Consider the following 12,852-nt stretch of genomic DNA (forward strand, 5'->3'; position numbering starts at 1 on the left):
AATCAAAACCGTTTCTGACGTCAACAAAGTACCTACTAGTACGACTATTGGACTATTTAGTTGACTAGATGATGATCCTTGAAAAGAACATCACTAAGTCCTAGCTGGAGTTCTCTGAAAATTTGCCATCAATAAAATTGTTTCTGGTCGTAAAAGTTCCTCTTCTGTATTGAAACGTATAATCAAGAAATTCTTTATCCTTCTACACTACAGGCAATCATAGGGTACTGCAGGTTTAGATGTAAGTCACTACTGTTTCTTGAGCTAAAATGTTACGACATAAGGGATAAATTTCAATAATTTTGCGGTTGATTGAATAATAATCAACTAGTTCTGAATCCCTTTATTGGCAATCGGTGGAAGGTGCTTGATTAGTAAACCATTGCTGCTGGTACAAGCTAGTCTTTATCTTCCCTGTGATCTATTTTATTTCTAAAGAAAAGGATTGAATAATGAAGCTAAATTGCATCAAGACATAACATTAGAGTTGAGACATATATATATGCAGAGAGTTTAAAACAGTATTTTCCAAGATATCAAATAAACATTAAACAGTATTTGTGATAATACCAAAATAAAATGTAGAAAGCTATCAAAAGAGGATTAAAAAAACATATCAAAGCAGTAAAAAAAAACATATCAGCGCAGAGATAGAATTAAGAAAAACAATAGTTTTCATAAAAAATATCACAGTTACTTTAAGCACTCAAGATGTAGTGAATATGCTTGGATCGATGGAAGTTACTAATTAATGCTCAAGTCCGTACCCTGAAATAGAGTCCATTACCGGCCACCAAATTAAACTCAATTCATCAAGTATGTCTAGCACTACATTGCATTTTACACAGTAAAATTGAACATTGAAGTATCCAAATGGGCCAAATACAACTATCCATATACCTTACTCAATGTTTTAGAAGAATGTCTGCTGATCTTTAGTGGATATGAACTAGGAGATACGTCAGTGTCAATTAGTCATAAGACGAAGGGCTGAACTAAGCTAAAAAAGAATCACTTCGGTATCAATTAGTTATAAGTTATATGGCCTTGGTCAGCAAAGGGCTCCGTTACTTACGTCTTAATTCCGGCACTTTTTCTAGATCGATACTCTGTCTCAGACGTTCATCCTAAGACACATTCATTGTCTACGTAGCGTCTTGCCTTATCTTGGGCCATTTTGCAAACATTACAGATGAGATAAACGTTATAAGTTACCTTACCTTACGCGATACTACGCGTACAGACGCTTCTACTGTGTAAGATTAAGATCTGACGGTGTAAGAATGGGCTTTTATGGCCCTACATTAGAGCGGGAAATGGATAGATTTTTATCGTCTGTGTGCTTAAGTACTTAGAGTGTTCATCAACTACATTTGATGGAGGCAGGAAAAAAGGTCAGCCAAAGTTGAACGGCGCACATTTTCTTCTCAACACAAAAACTCAATAATTATTCAAGAACCATTTAAAATCCGGGGTACTTTGTCAGCTAATGTTTGTGATTAATGAAAAGTTGAAGAAATTGTAATTTATTTAGCATTGAAGCAAGAATAAATATATTATCCATGGAGCAAAAAAATATCTATGCCATTATACACTGAACATCTAAACCATGGCGCATAACAATAGATAAGCTTATTGCAAATAACAAAGATAAAAGAATATTGAGAAACGGTACGAAATAACTTGAAAATCTTCATTATAAGACGAGGTAATTGTCTAACACTATAGGTGTGTATAGAAGTATGTCTGAAGGGTTTGACCTCTATTTTGTAAACCATGGAAGACGTAATGTCCCACCTTTTCCAAAATTTGTGAGTTTTGTGTAGAAAAATGACCCTAAAGGTTTACGCCAGGTACATTTATCCATATCCTAAAGGCAAGAAAAGCTATAGACTTTCAACGTTTCCAATATCTATCGAACGCTTTATACGTCAATATATATTTGAACATATTCCCCACCTTTGTGATTCGGCGACTGCATTTTTACTGCTTTTCTGATGAATGACATTCACACGATCAATGTCGGTAAATAATAGCTTTTACAGGCCTTTACTGCTATTCTTACACCACAGACTTAATGAGAATGAGCCATCATTTATATCTCTCATCACGTGCAGACTGATGAATGAATGAATGAAGACCTTTACTGCACTGTATAAACCTTTATAAGACCTTTATAAACCTGTGATGTATTCTAGCATTTTCAACTTTCTCTGGCTTCTTAGTACTTGTATAAATGTATGAGGCTGTATGAGTAGTTACATTTGGTTTATCAAAGGCTAAAAGAAATATAATTTTTTCTTTACTCGTCAAGTATCTGAAGTAGGGAAATTTTTCTTAAAACATGACTGAAAAGTATGCGTCTATCACCGTCATATAAAGGACAATCTACGGTAAAATGGACTTCGTCCTGTACTGTACCTAGACTACAAAATTGGCAGATTCTTTGCTTTACTAAGGCCATATTGATTTCATTATATGGATGACATCCGTGCGTGAATTTTCTGCCATGTCCAAAACAAAAGTTTTCAACCATACTGTAAATAGTACAAAACAGTTACAAAATGAGAAAATATATCCCGCCAGTTGCAAAACAATGTTTGAAAACGATACCAATGCCAAAATCAAATGTAAAAGACGAAAGTATAAAGAAATTAATTCGAAGAGTAGATTACATAATGAAAGCAACTTTTTTTGCCAAACTTTTTTTTCATTTGCACGCTTGCATCAGTTTTGAGGTTCCCAGAGGATGTCATCCATATATTCAAATCAACATGGCCTAATCAGTCGAGCAGATTGTGCACCTAGTGTCTCAGGTTTCACACACGCTATTTTAGGCACGTTAGGAAAGTTAGCACGTATCTTCAATACAGATGACCTTGTTATGATAAAGGCTACAAATAGAATGATGTGAAACCGAAGGTCACATCATGATTGTGATCTATCATAATTATAACCTTATGTATATGCATATGTCTATGTCTATCTACCTGTATCAAATACATCTATCATCTTACATCTATCTGTATTCGTTCACGTATACCTCTATTTCTTTTTACCAATGGATGTTTGTCCACTCTTCTCACAAAAGCTTAATTAAGCGGTTTATAGGTAACAATTTGGTTCCATTGGTTTGGTTTGGTTTCATTTTATTAGCATGAAAGCTAATCTGTGTTGGTAGATTCCATCATGAAGTTTTTATACATCAGATAAACACAGCAAAGACAATCATGAAACTTCATCAGTGTTATTTAGTAGTAACCATTGTAAAATGTTGAACTTTATTCCAACAAAAGGTTTCACAGACGTCAAATATTCAACGACCACTGTCGCCTTCATCAGGATAATTAAAATGACCAATCACTTCAAAATATAATCTCGCGAGAGTTATAGTTACAGACACGTGACCTTATTCATACGAGACTTTACGGATACGTGACATCAGCAATTGATCAAAAGTGACAGGGAGTTTATATCGCCCACCGTCTCTGTTAGGTGAACAAGGACAGCTCACCTCAAATCTTCGGTTGCTCTTCGAGTGATGACTCAATTACTCTGAGCTGATGACCCGTGGACTCGAGTTATGGTTTCATTTTCTTTTAGATTACATTGGTATTGGTTACTAGATTATTTTCGACAAGAGTTGAATACGTATTTGCATTCAACAGTCGCACGAGTTGCACCTTAGTTAAAACTACTATACTATAGGCTGTGGGGTTGACCACAGAACACGAGCCTCCACACAGGATTGATATGAAGAATTTCCGTCGATAACCACCATGTTCACACTACGGCCGATCCCATTTGTTCTGTTCAGCCTGGGCTACCCGAGTTCAACCCGCCCGATCCGTCCTGAGGGCCGTACGATGGCGCCGGTGATCACGGTTGGGCTGTCCAATTAACACCGAGAAAACCTTTTGTTCCCTTCCCTGTCTGCCGTGGATTAAATCAGTTCACAGTCGCCACACACGGTAACAAAGTGCCGGCGAACCCATTCAAGTCGAGGACTCGATAATTACACTTGAGACTCAGACCTGGTGGGAAGCTATAATAGAACGGGAGTAATGCATTCATCAGGCCTGCAGAGATTTCAGTGTGTGTTCGGATTAAATGAGCTTTTAAATTTTTCAATTCAGTTGCCAGAATTTTCTTTTTTTATATTAGAAAGTTTCACCAGCCGTGCAAGCAAAAGAAAAAGCAACAGCCTTTTTTGCATTCTGTATCATTTTGTGTTTCAGTGTCATATTTTGACAGGATAGCTATGAAAAAGCATGTAACTATAGCAAGATTGTGTTCTCGGCAACAAGTATTCCATTTCCTGTCTATTTACAGATCGCGCAACATAAAAATAGGATAGTCGCGACACAACCAGTTTGCATCCATCCATTTTGCAGGTGTAGTGACAGTACACCAAAATATAGTAGGAGCACTCTCACTAGATAGCTATAACCAACACCCAGAGGCAGTGATGCTATGTTTAAGGTGTGACAGGTAGTTTGATGTAATATCAGCAGCCGCCGCCGCCAGCCCGCAAAGCTACACACTGTGCTACGCCGAAGGGCGGTTACGCCGAATATAGATTATAGATACAGAAACAGAAACATGAAAAAAGACTGCTCTTCTGTGAATAGAGGCGTACTGATAGGGTGCAGGTCATCTCGCAATACCTTCAGTGACAGTCAACATAACCCAAGGCTGTAGTATATAACAGTATACAACATCTCCCTTCCTTTCTGCATGTTTGATAATGCAAAATCTTATCTACATACAAGCTCCTTACATAGAATTAAGGGGTTCGTACTAGTAAAAGGAACCTTTGTTACCTGCTGTCACTTCTGCTGAAGTTGTTTCAGTGTCATCTTTTGTTGCACGTTGACAAATGCCAAAATAATCACCTGTAACGAGAGAGTTTACCGATACGAGCGAAGCCGACCGGTTTAACATATGGTTAATCATCGGTTTTCATTACCCAATGATACAATGTCTTCATAAGGCCGAAAGGCATGCCTAGGCATCCGGAAACGTATTTGTGCTTAGTGATCCTGAAAATTGCCAACTACTTCCATGCGGAAATTAATGACTGAATTACTGTTCGGGTATCATTCAGAGCATAAAAGTGGGTAGGTTGTTATAGCGGGTGCAGTGAGTGTTTTTTCACCTACGTGACTTCGTTAGTCGAATCTCAAAGATACAGATTGCATGTCAGGACCAAAACGTGACTTTGAGTCGAATAACGAAACCAGACCACAGATGGAACGTGCCTTTGGGCCGAGTAACGAAGCCAAAACATCAGGTAAAACGTGACACAATACCGCACAACATCCACTCACGTATTAGCCTGGACGCCAGACTGGTGCCAGGGCCAGTATACAGGCTACCTCCTCTGCTCCAGTGCCAACCTGTCCCCAAGGATGTTTTACAATAAACTCCCCTCAGTTATAATTAGGCCCTGGGCCACGGTGCCAGAAGGTTTGCATGCCCTTTTTCGTAAGGCGTAATCAGGCCTTTTCAAACTTCGTATTCCGTAGGCAGCCGTCCAAAATCAACGTAATTCGTAATCAGTACATTAGCCGTAAAGCGTAAGAAGTCGTTTTCATACTACTAGTACGTAAAGCGTACACAGCTAGCTTAATGCAACGTAATCCATAAAAGCAGGAAATGTCGTTTGAGAGATTTAAAATTTCACCGTGAACCATGATCTAACGTAATTTCGTAATCGTAATCACCTCTGAGAATTTAACGTAATTCGTGATCAGCGGCGAAAATCCACCCCCAGGTCCTCGCGAATTATCCCCCGGGAGTCAAATTCCGGGATCGGGGCTTGTGGGCGGAAGAGAGTATGGTCGCCCAGCGGTCTGGTATCCAGGCTACTCACACATTAGCGACCCACGGAACAGTTGCTATTGGTTGAATGTTTGTATCTGTTGCAGTGTAGATGATTTATAGGGGAGGTAGTACCTTTCCGTGTCCTGTCTGCCAGGTGGCGTCAGCTGGGTGATGGATCGTCCCTGAGTTAATGGCGAACAGGACGGTACACGGCCCCCTGTCTGTCCTATATGTGTCGTGATAAATTGGCGTATTGTCAGAAGAATATCCCCAAATAATGCCATCACACTCCGCAGAGTTAAGCAAGGACACAAGAGTTGCGAGACTGACTTAGCAGTTTGGTTAGGTTAAACCTGAAGTATGGGTCAAGTTTAGAATTAAGATCTTAAAATCTATCTAATCTATCAAGGGTGCATTAATTCTTCAAAGAGGTATTTTCACAAAGATCCACCGAATCACTCAATTGAAAATATCTCTAATATATAACATTTTCTACATTGGAATGCAAGTTTGTACATCAATCATAGGGCGACATGCATAGTTTTAGCCATTACAGTTAAAACGTCAATCCATACGCTTATTTAGCCAGATGATTATTCAATTTTGTGGACTAATGAGCAAGATCAACACGTTGTCCTGAACTTAGGGTACGGGCAATAAATCATTCTAAGAGCCACAGTAAAACACAATTATTATGGGTTCACCACACCACTTCGTGGTGTGGTGAAACCATATTGCTTTTTCTGATGTTTCTTCTCCTCCTTCTCCTTCTCCTTCTCCTTCTCCTGCCATTTTTTAAATGGATTCAGCTTCTTCATTTTAGGGCCTAAGGTCCTGAAATTTGGTATGGAGGTACAGTGGGCAAATACCCCTAGGCGTTTTTTAAATTATTGTGATACAGGCTTTTAGAATGGTTTTATTTGAGTTTTTTGGCTGTATTATAGCTAATGTATTACTGTGTTAGTGTGCCATGTTTACCACGTCTGGGCATGAGTCATTACAATGGAATGCAGGGCATCAACCAATAGGCATGCAGCTTTCCTCTATACTTCTTGCTGATTGGCTGTTGGAATTTAACTTGATTAACACCTGCACAGAGTATTTCCATACTGACAGTATGTCTTTATTCAAGTGTTTTGGTAGGTATTTCAAGCTTTTCTGCTCCAGCATTGGAATGCGGGGCATGAACGTTTTTTTTTTTTTATTTTGAAAATCAACAGTTTGCATTATGCAATTAAAAATCCTAACCAATAAAGTAGGGAATAGCTATCCAACTGTTGTTTTAGTTGTATGTTACTTCATATTATAGTTATATCAATGTAAATCATTGTTTTCCCTTGTGTTTCTCATTCTTTCCCTGCCATGTGGTAAAATGTGGTGAACCCATCGCTGTATTTGCTCCAAAGCAAATATTGGCCTTTCTAGTTTTACCATTACGTTTCCATATATCTTAAGTCATTTGATGGTGAAGTCTCTTTCATTTCACCTGCTAAATGTTTCGGCAAATTCGTGTGCCTTTACCAGAGCGTTACTAGTCTGATGTCTAGTCTACCGCGGTTTGGGCGGGCACTCTTCGGGCCTGTAGTGTTTCCTCGCCGCCTACCTCATTTAGGCTCCCCGGTAGGAGTTCTGCCGGAAGGTAATTGGCCCACCTGTGGGTGGCGGCTGGGAACTACTGAAGGCCCGAGGAGAGTCCGCTCAAGACTCGACACCAGTCTAGCGAGTTGTGGGCTCTGCAATGTATACGTCTTGTCGCTAGGCGGCGTTATCCACCCCTCGCTTCTGTGAAGTCTGATCAGAGTGTCTTTATTGTTATCCACAAAAGGAGATTAGCTGTTAGAACTGTTACGTCTTAGAATTGTTGATACTATAAGATGTTAGCAATAGAAACTATGTATATATATATATGTATATGTATATATATATGTATATGTATATGTATATGTATATGCATACTAGTACGTTGCCATGCGTTTTACCTGCTGCAATTGCCTTGCAATAAAGTTCTTCTTCTATCTTGTCTATACCCGACAGTTCCACCTCGTGTGAACGTGGGCCCTTCCAACCCTTACGTCACGGCGTGGGGCCGGTCAGCCACCCTGACCTGTGGGGTACGGGGCGCCAAGCCCAACATCACCTCCCTGCACTGGAAAAAAGACGGCGAGAGGATCGTCAGTCGGCCGCTGGACGCCAAGTACTCGGGCGGGAACATGCAGAAACCCAACCTGCAGATCCGGCACATGACCCGCGCTGACGCCGGCACCTACACCTGCGTGGCGGACCACATGGTCCGGTCTACCAGCGCAAGTCTGGTCGTCGATGTACTCTGTGAGTAGCGGAGGTTGACAATCTTTTAAACTATACTTTAGGCCATGTTGATTTGATTATATGGATGACATCCTCTGAAACCCTAAAAACGATGTGAGCTTGCGAATAAAAAAAAGTTTGGCAAAAAAAAAGTTGCCTTCATTATGAAATAAAGGTGATCATGAAGGTTAAACAAATAACTAAACACACAAGAGTAATATTTTATTGACATGGTGAATAATAGACTCTCCATTTTCATTCCTTCACATTTTCTTCTTGTCCCTTGGGATGGATTTTGGCATTCTGCGACATAAGTATCTTTTTCCAATATATATATTTTTTAATTTGCGCCATGTATTTGCTCATTTCGCAGCTACTTTGTACGATTTACAGTATGGTCGAAAACGTTTTTGGGGAGGGAAACGGACCAAACTTCATGATCGCACAGATGTCATCCATATAATCAAATCAACAAATTTATAATGATACTACAACATGATTTGACATGGAACACTTTTGCTATGCTGAACATGTTTCCCTGCTTCTTATCTTTACAAAACATCCACATCGTCACTGCATAGAAAGGCACTATTTTACACGACCGAGTGTTTTACATGTATTCAGCCGACGTTTCGGTGACTGTCTGTCACCTTGCTTGGGGCAATTCTCACATTGCTGCAGCACAGGTGTCACTGCTTATAGATGCGTTCCTGTACTGTGCAATGTGAACCAATCAGAATTGCCCTGAGGAAGGTGACAGACGGTAACGGAAATGTCGGCTGAATAAGATACTTGGTTGTGTAAAGTTGGTTCTTGTTATTCAGTGCACCAGTGATGCATACCTGATGAAACTATTCACGGAACCACACTGTCAGTTTCTCTCTAGGCCTGGTCGGTGAATAGTTTCATCAGGTTGACAGGTCATAGGTCATAGGTTACAGGTTAACCATTACGCCACACGACGCCATCTTTTTTCTGTGTGTAATATATATATAACTCCAATATGTTTTGATTTATAATAACCTGATGAATCTATCCATGGAGACAGTGATATACTGTAAATTTATCTGTCAAGTTATAAGATACATTATTTAGCCAGAATCTAGTGATGCAAACACCATAGGACAAACACATCAACAAAACTCTAGCTGGAAAATATGTCTACTTCCCTTTACCTCTGGAATGGTCATATGATAGGGGCCGGGTAGGGGGTTGGTTACCTTTGACTCGAAGCTTTCTTTGAAAGGATTTACAATTTGTAAATCCTATCAAAGAAAGCTTCGATTTTCTCAGACCCCATGACTAGATTGGCATCACAACTTAACGCAAATGATCAAGGTTGAAGTTGGAGCGATTCCAACAGGTTTTGCAATATCTACTGAACTTTCTAGTACAAAGATATCGTTACTGTAAACGAGCTATAACAATGGAGAGTAAGCTACAACGTTAACGTACACAACAATGTATGTTCAGAAGACATAAACAATGGAGGTTCTGACCATGATAATGCATCAGATTAAACTGTTTCACAGTGGTATAACCGCTCAACCAGTTTTATAACTGCTCAGTTTAAGAAAGGAAGTTGTTAGGGCTCTGTACAACTGAGCTAACAGACTAATGATAATGAAGATGCTTGAAAAATGCATGAAAACTTACCGACAGTACGGGGGGAGGGCGGTTGTAGATTTGGCGCGACCGATTCAAAAAGGCCTGGAATGGACCATCATACGAACAGATGACGGGGGTGGATGGACTGTTCCAAGGAAGAAACGGGAAGGCTAAGTAAACGCATTTTCTAAGTAAACATTAAATGCTGTATGTCCGTTCTAGCAGGAAACGGTAATCACTTACCGATTCCACGAATCTGAATGATTCTGCATCATCGAGTACCTNACCTCTAGTGCTGATGGACGGTTCCAGTACTTTGTGTTGACACCACCGTGCGAGAACAATGTGCATTGCAGATACACCTTTCAGATTAACCTGTCACGTAAATGAGATGCAATGTTAATCTTTCTTTGTGTCCGCAACTCCTTGCGTGTCTCCTTACCTAAAAAAGAATGGATTACTTAAAGTTAAAGACCTTGTGACTGGTAGAATTCTTTGAGACATTGGGCATAAGCCCATGTGTGTAGTACTATGTACAAGTGACGAGCAATAAAGTTAATTCATTCATTTATGTTCTCTATTAGATCCCGCCTCCATTATCAGTATCTCAGAGTCTGTGACGGCCACGGTGTCAGACAGCGTCACTCTGCAGTGTGTGGCAGACGGCAACCCTCCTCCTAACATCACGTGGACCAAGGACGGCAGCCGCCTCCGCAGCGTACACTCTGCACTTACAGGCGACGTCCGCATGGGGTCGTACTTGATCAAATCGGTGCAGGCAAACGATACCGGGACGTTTCTGTGCACTGCCGAGAACGACATCGGAGAAAGCAGCACCAAATCTCTCAGCTTAACGATCAAACGTGGGTGTCTTTATTTCATACCTCATTCATTATCCCGCGACACACCAGCAAATTACTTGATCGCTGACTGCTATCATGCTCAGAGCACCTGCCAAGCTTGCTGTTAATTCTAGTTTTCTGACGGTTTAGTGAAGCTTTTTCCATTGTCGATCAGTCATCTGGGTTGTCACGCTAACTCCCTGCACCCTCATAGTTCTGACTCTACTTTACAACCGTAGCAGCACTCCTGATATAAATTCTCCTATTATGATCGGGTAAGCAGACCGTGACTATTTATTAAAGACAGGGCGTGGAAAATCAGTCTTCGTGTGAAATTCATTATGACAAACTCACGGCCTGCCAACTCTAAGATATTTAGGATTGTAAATTACAGGAAAAGTTAAGTCTGGTCGTAAAGTTACCCATAAAACTGTTTCTCCAATCGTTCACCTTGAAAAGTTGCCTGGTTCATTAAGCATGTGTGTAAATGTGAAACACGCAAACTTCAGTTTACAAGAGCTAAACTAAGCTAGGTTTAAATTAGAAAGTGATAAAAAATTAAAATATACGTTATATAATATTCCCAATTTACACCTTCATTATCCATATATAGGTTGTATTACTCGTTGGTTAATGTAGTGTGAAATTCCATCAATGTTTCACTCGCACGAAAGTACATGATGTAAGATTATCAAATAGGCCGAAAATACACATATTTATATACTATCAGTTGACAGCTATATCTATAGTGTGATTTTCTTTATTGCAATTAGCACTGGTACATCAAACTTGGCTTCCTTAAACTGAAGCAAGGTTATTTTATCTTTCAGAACTCAGGCGAAGGGTAGCCACGTCCACCATCGCTGTAGTTGTTGGAGCGACCGCTGGGGGGCTCTGGTTAGTAGTCTGCGTGGGACTGGCCGTGTACGTGGCCAGACGCCGCAAACGGAAGGAGGAGAAGAAAAAGTTTGCCTTCTACTACAACATGGGGAGGAGGGATCCTGGCAATGGAGACGATAGACTGGAGGAAGACAAGGAGCCGCCGCCGTACTCATCTGTACCAGGTAAGTAGCCAGATGTAACACTAGCTATAGGCCACGGCAAGTTATTTGTCAGGATAGCATGGTATGCAGCACGCACATTAATTTTGGCCTGATGTCTAAATAAAGCAAGACATTTTTCTGCCATCCGTACCAGGTAAGGGGCAAGCGTGGGGCAAAGGATACTTATACATACGCTTTCCTATCTTGATATACGGGAATTATGTCAGGAAAAGTGGTCAAAAGTCATCTACCAGAGTGATAATCCTTGGAAATACACACTGGCAGGGTACTCCAACATACAAAGTGTCCAAAATTAGAACATTTTTTATACGCTAAAAACTCGCATAAACCCTAATATGCCAAGTGAACCCAGACACCTCTTGACATGGAAACATGTATCTTCTTTAGCGAACCAGAAAACAAAACATCGCTGAAAGCCTTTTTCCAAAGAAATAAAAAGACTAAAACCCTTACCTTTCCCCCGAACATTTACTTTCATAGGGCGACGCCTAGCGAAATGAATAAGAGAAGCAGCATAGCTCATCAAGAGTCTTGTCTGCTTGCGGTTAGTAGTAACTAGACTGTAGTTCTCATATAGCTGTACCAGAAATAGTCTGTGTCTTTTTTAATTTACCTTTTTTAATAGACAAATCTACTTGAGTATATGTGGTTATCGCTGCCTGGCAGTAATATACTAGTACAAATGTACCTCGTCAGATACTTAGGACAGATTAACAAAAATTCAAAACAAATGATGAAAACAATATAAGACCATACAAAACGGTATGATCTAATTAATCTGTACCTACTAAGGATACCCCTTTTGTGATATTGTTGTCAAAACATTTAGAATTTTTTTAGTGTTTTTTAAGATTCCAAAATCTTCTGTTTCGTTCTTCTGAGTGTTCCCAACAAATAACGACTGATTGATTGAGAAGGATTTTCCCTTTTTACCTTAATTGTTAAGAGCAGCTGTGTTAGGAGACTCGTGGGGCCCATATTAAGTTAAAGATTACCTTGTTGTACTAACTCATGACGACAGCTGTTGTAAAATCAATAAGGAGCAATATGTACAGTGGTTTTCTAATGGGAAAACACATTCGTCATTGTTTAGGGTCGATAGATCTGTTTGATATATCATGATTTGTTGTAATTGGTTTATACATTTGTCAGTAGTAATTGTCTATAGATGCACTTTGTATGCTTTGATATACTGCAATTGCCTT

General features: G+C 39.9%; 1 protein-coding gene and 1 long non-coding RNA gene across 2 annotated transcripts in view; one reads left to right on the forward strand and one right to left on the reverse strand.

Moving 5' to 3' along the window:
- Positions 1–12,852, forward strand: part of LOC109479932 (hemicentin-1-like) — a 30,343-nt gene that overhangs the window by 11,532 nt on the left and 5,959 nt on the right. The window contains exons 3-5 of the mRNA XM_019782004.1: positions 7,861–8,154; positions 10,326–10,604; positions 11,414–11,647. Of these exons, the coding sequence (XP_019637563.1) occupies positions 7,861–8,154; positions 10,326–10,604; positions 11,414–11,647 (807 nt within the window). The remainder of the gene's footprint in view (positions 1–7,860; positions 8,155–10,325; positions 10,605–11,413; positions 11,648–12,852) is intronic.
- Positions 3,472–9,842, reverse strand: LOC109479977. The gene is made up of 5 exons (XR_002140810.1): positions 9,790–9,842; positions 7,806–7,972; positions 5,959–6,052; positions 4,824–4,895; positions 3,472–4,045 (listed from the first exon to the last, which is right to left on the reverse strand). It is a non-coding gene; the product is annotated as an uncharacterized LOC109479977 (long non-coding RNA).

The sequence above is a fragment of the Branchiostoma belcheri genome, unplaced genomic scaffold, assembly GCF_001625305.1.
Source record: "Branchiostoma belcheri isolate BF01 breed outbred unplaced genomic scaffold, Haploidv18h27 scaffold5, whole genome shotgun sequence".
NCBI lineage: Eukaryota > Metazoa > Chordata > Leptocardii > Amphioxiformes > Branchiostomatidae > Branchiostoma > Branchiostoma belcheri.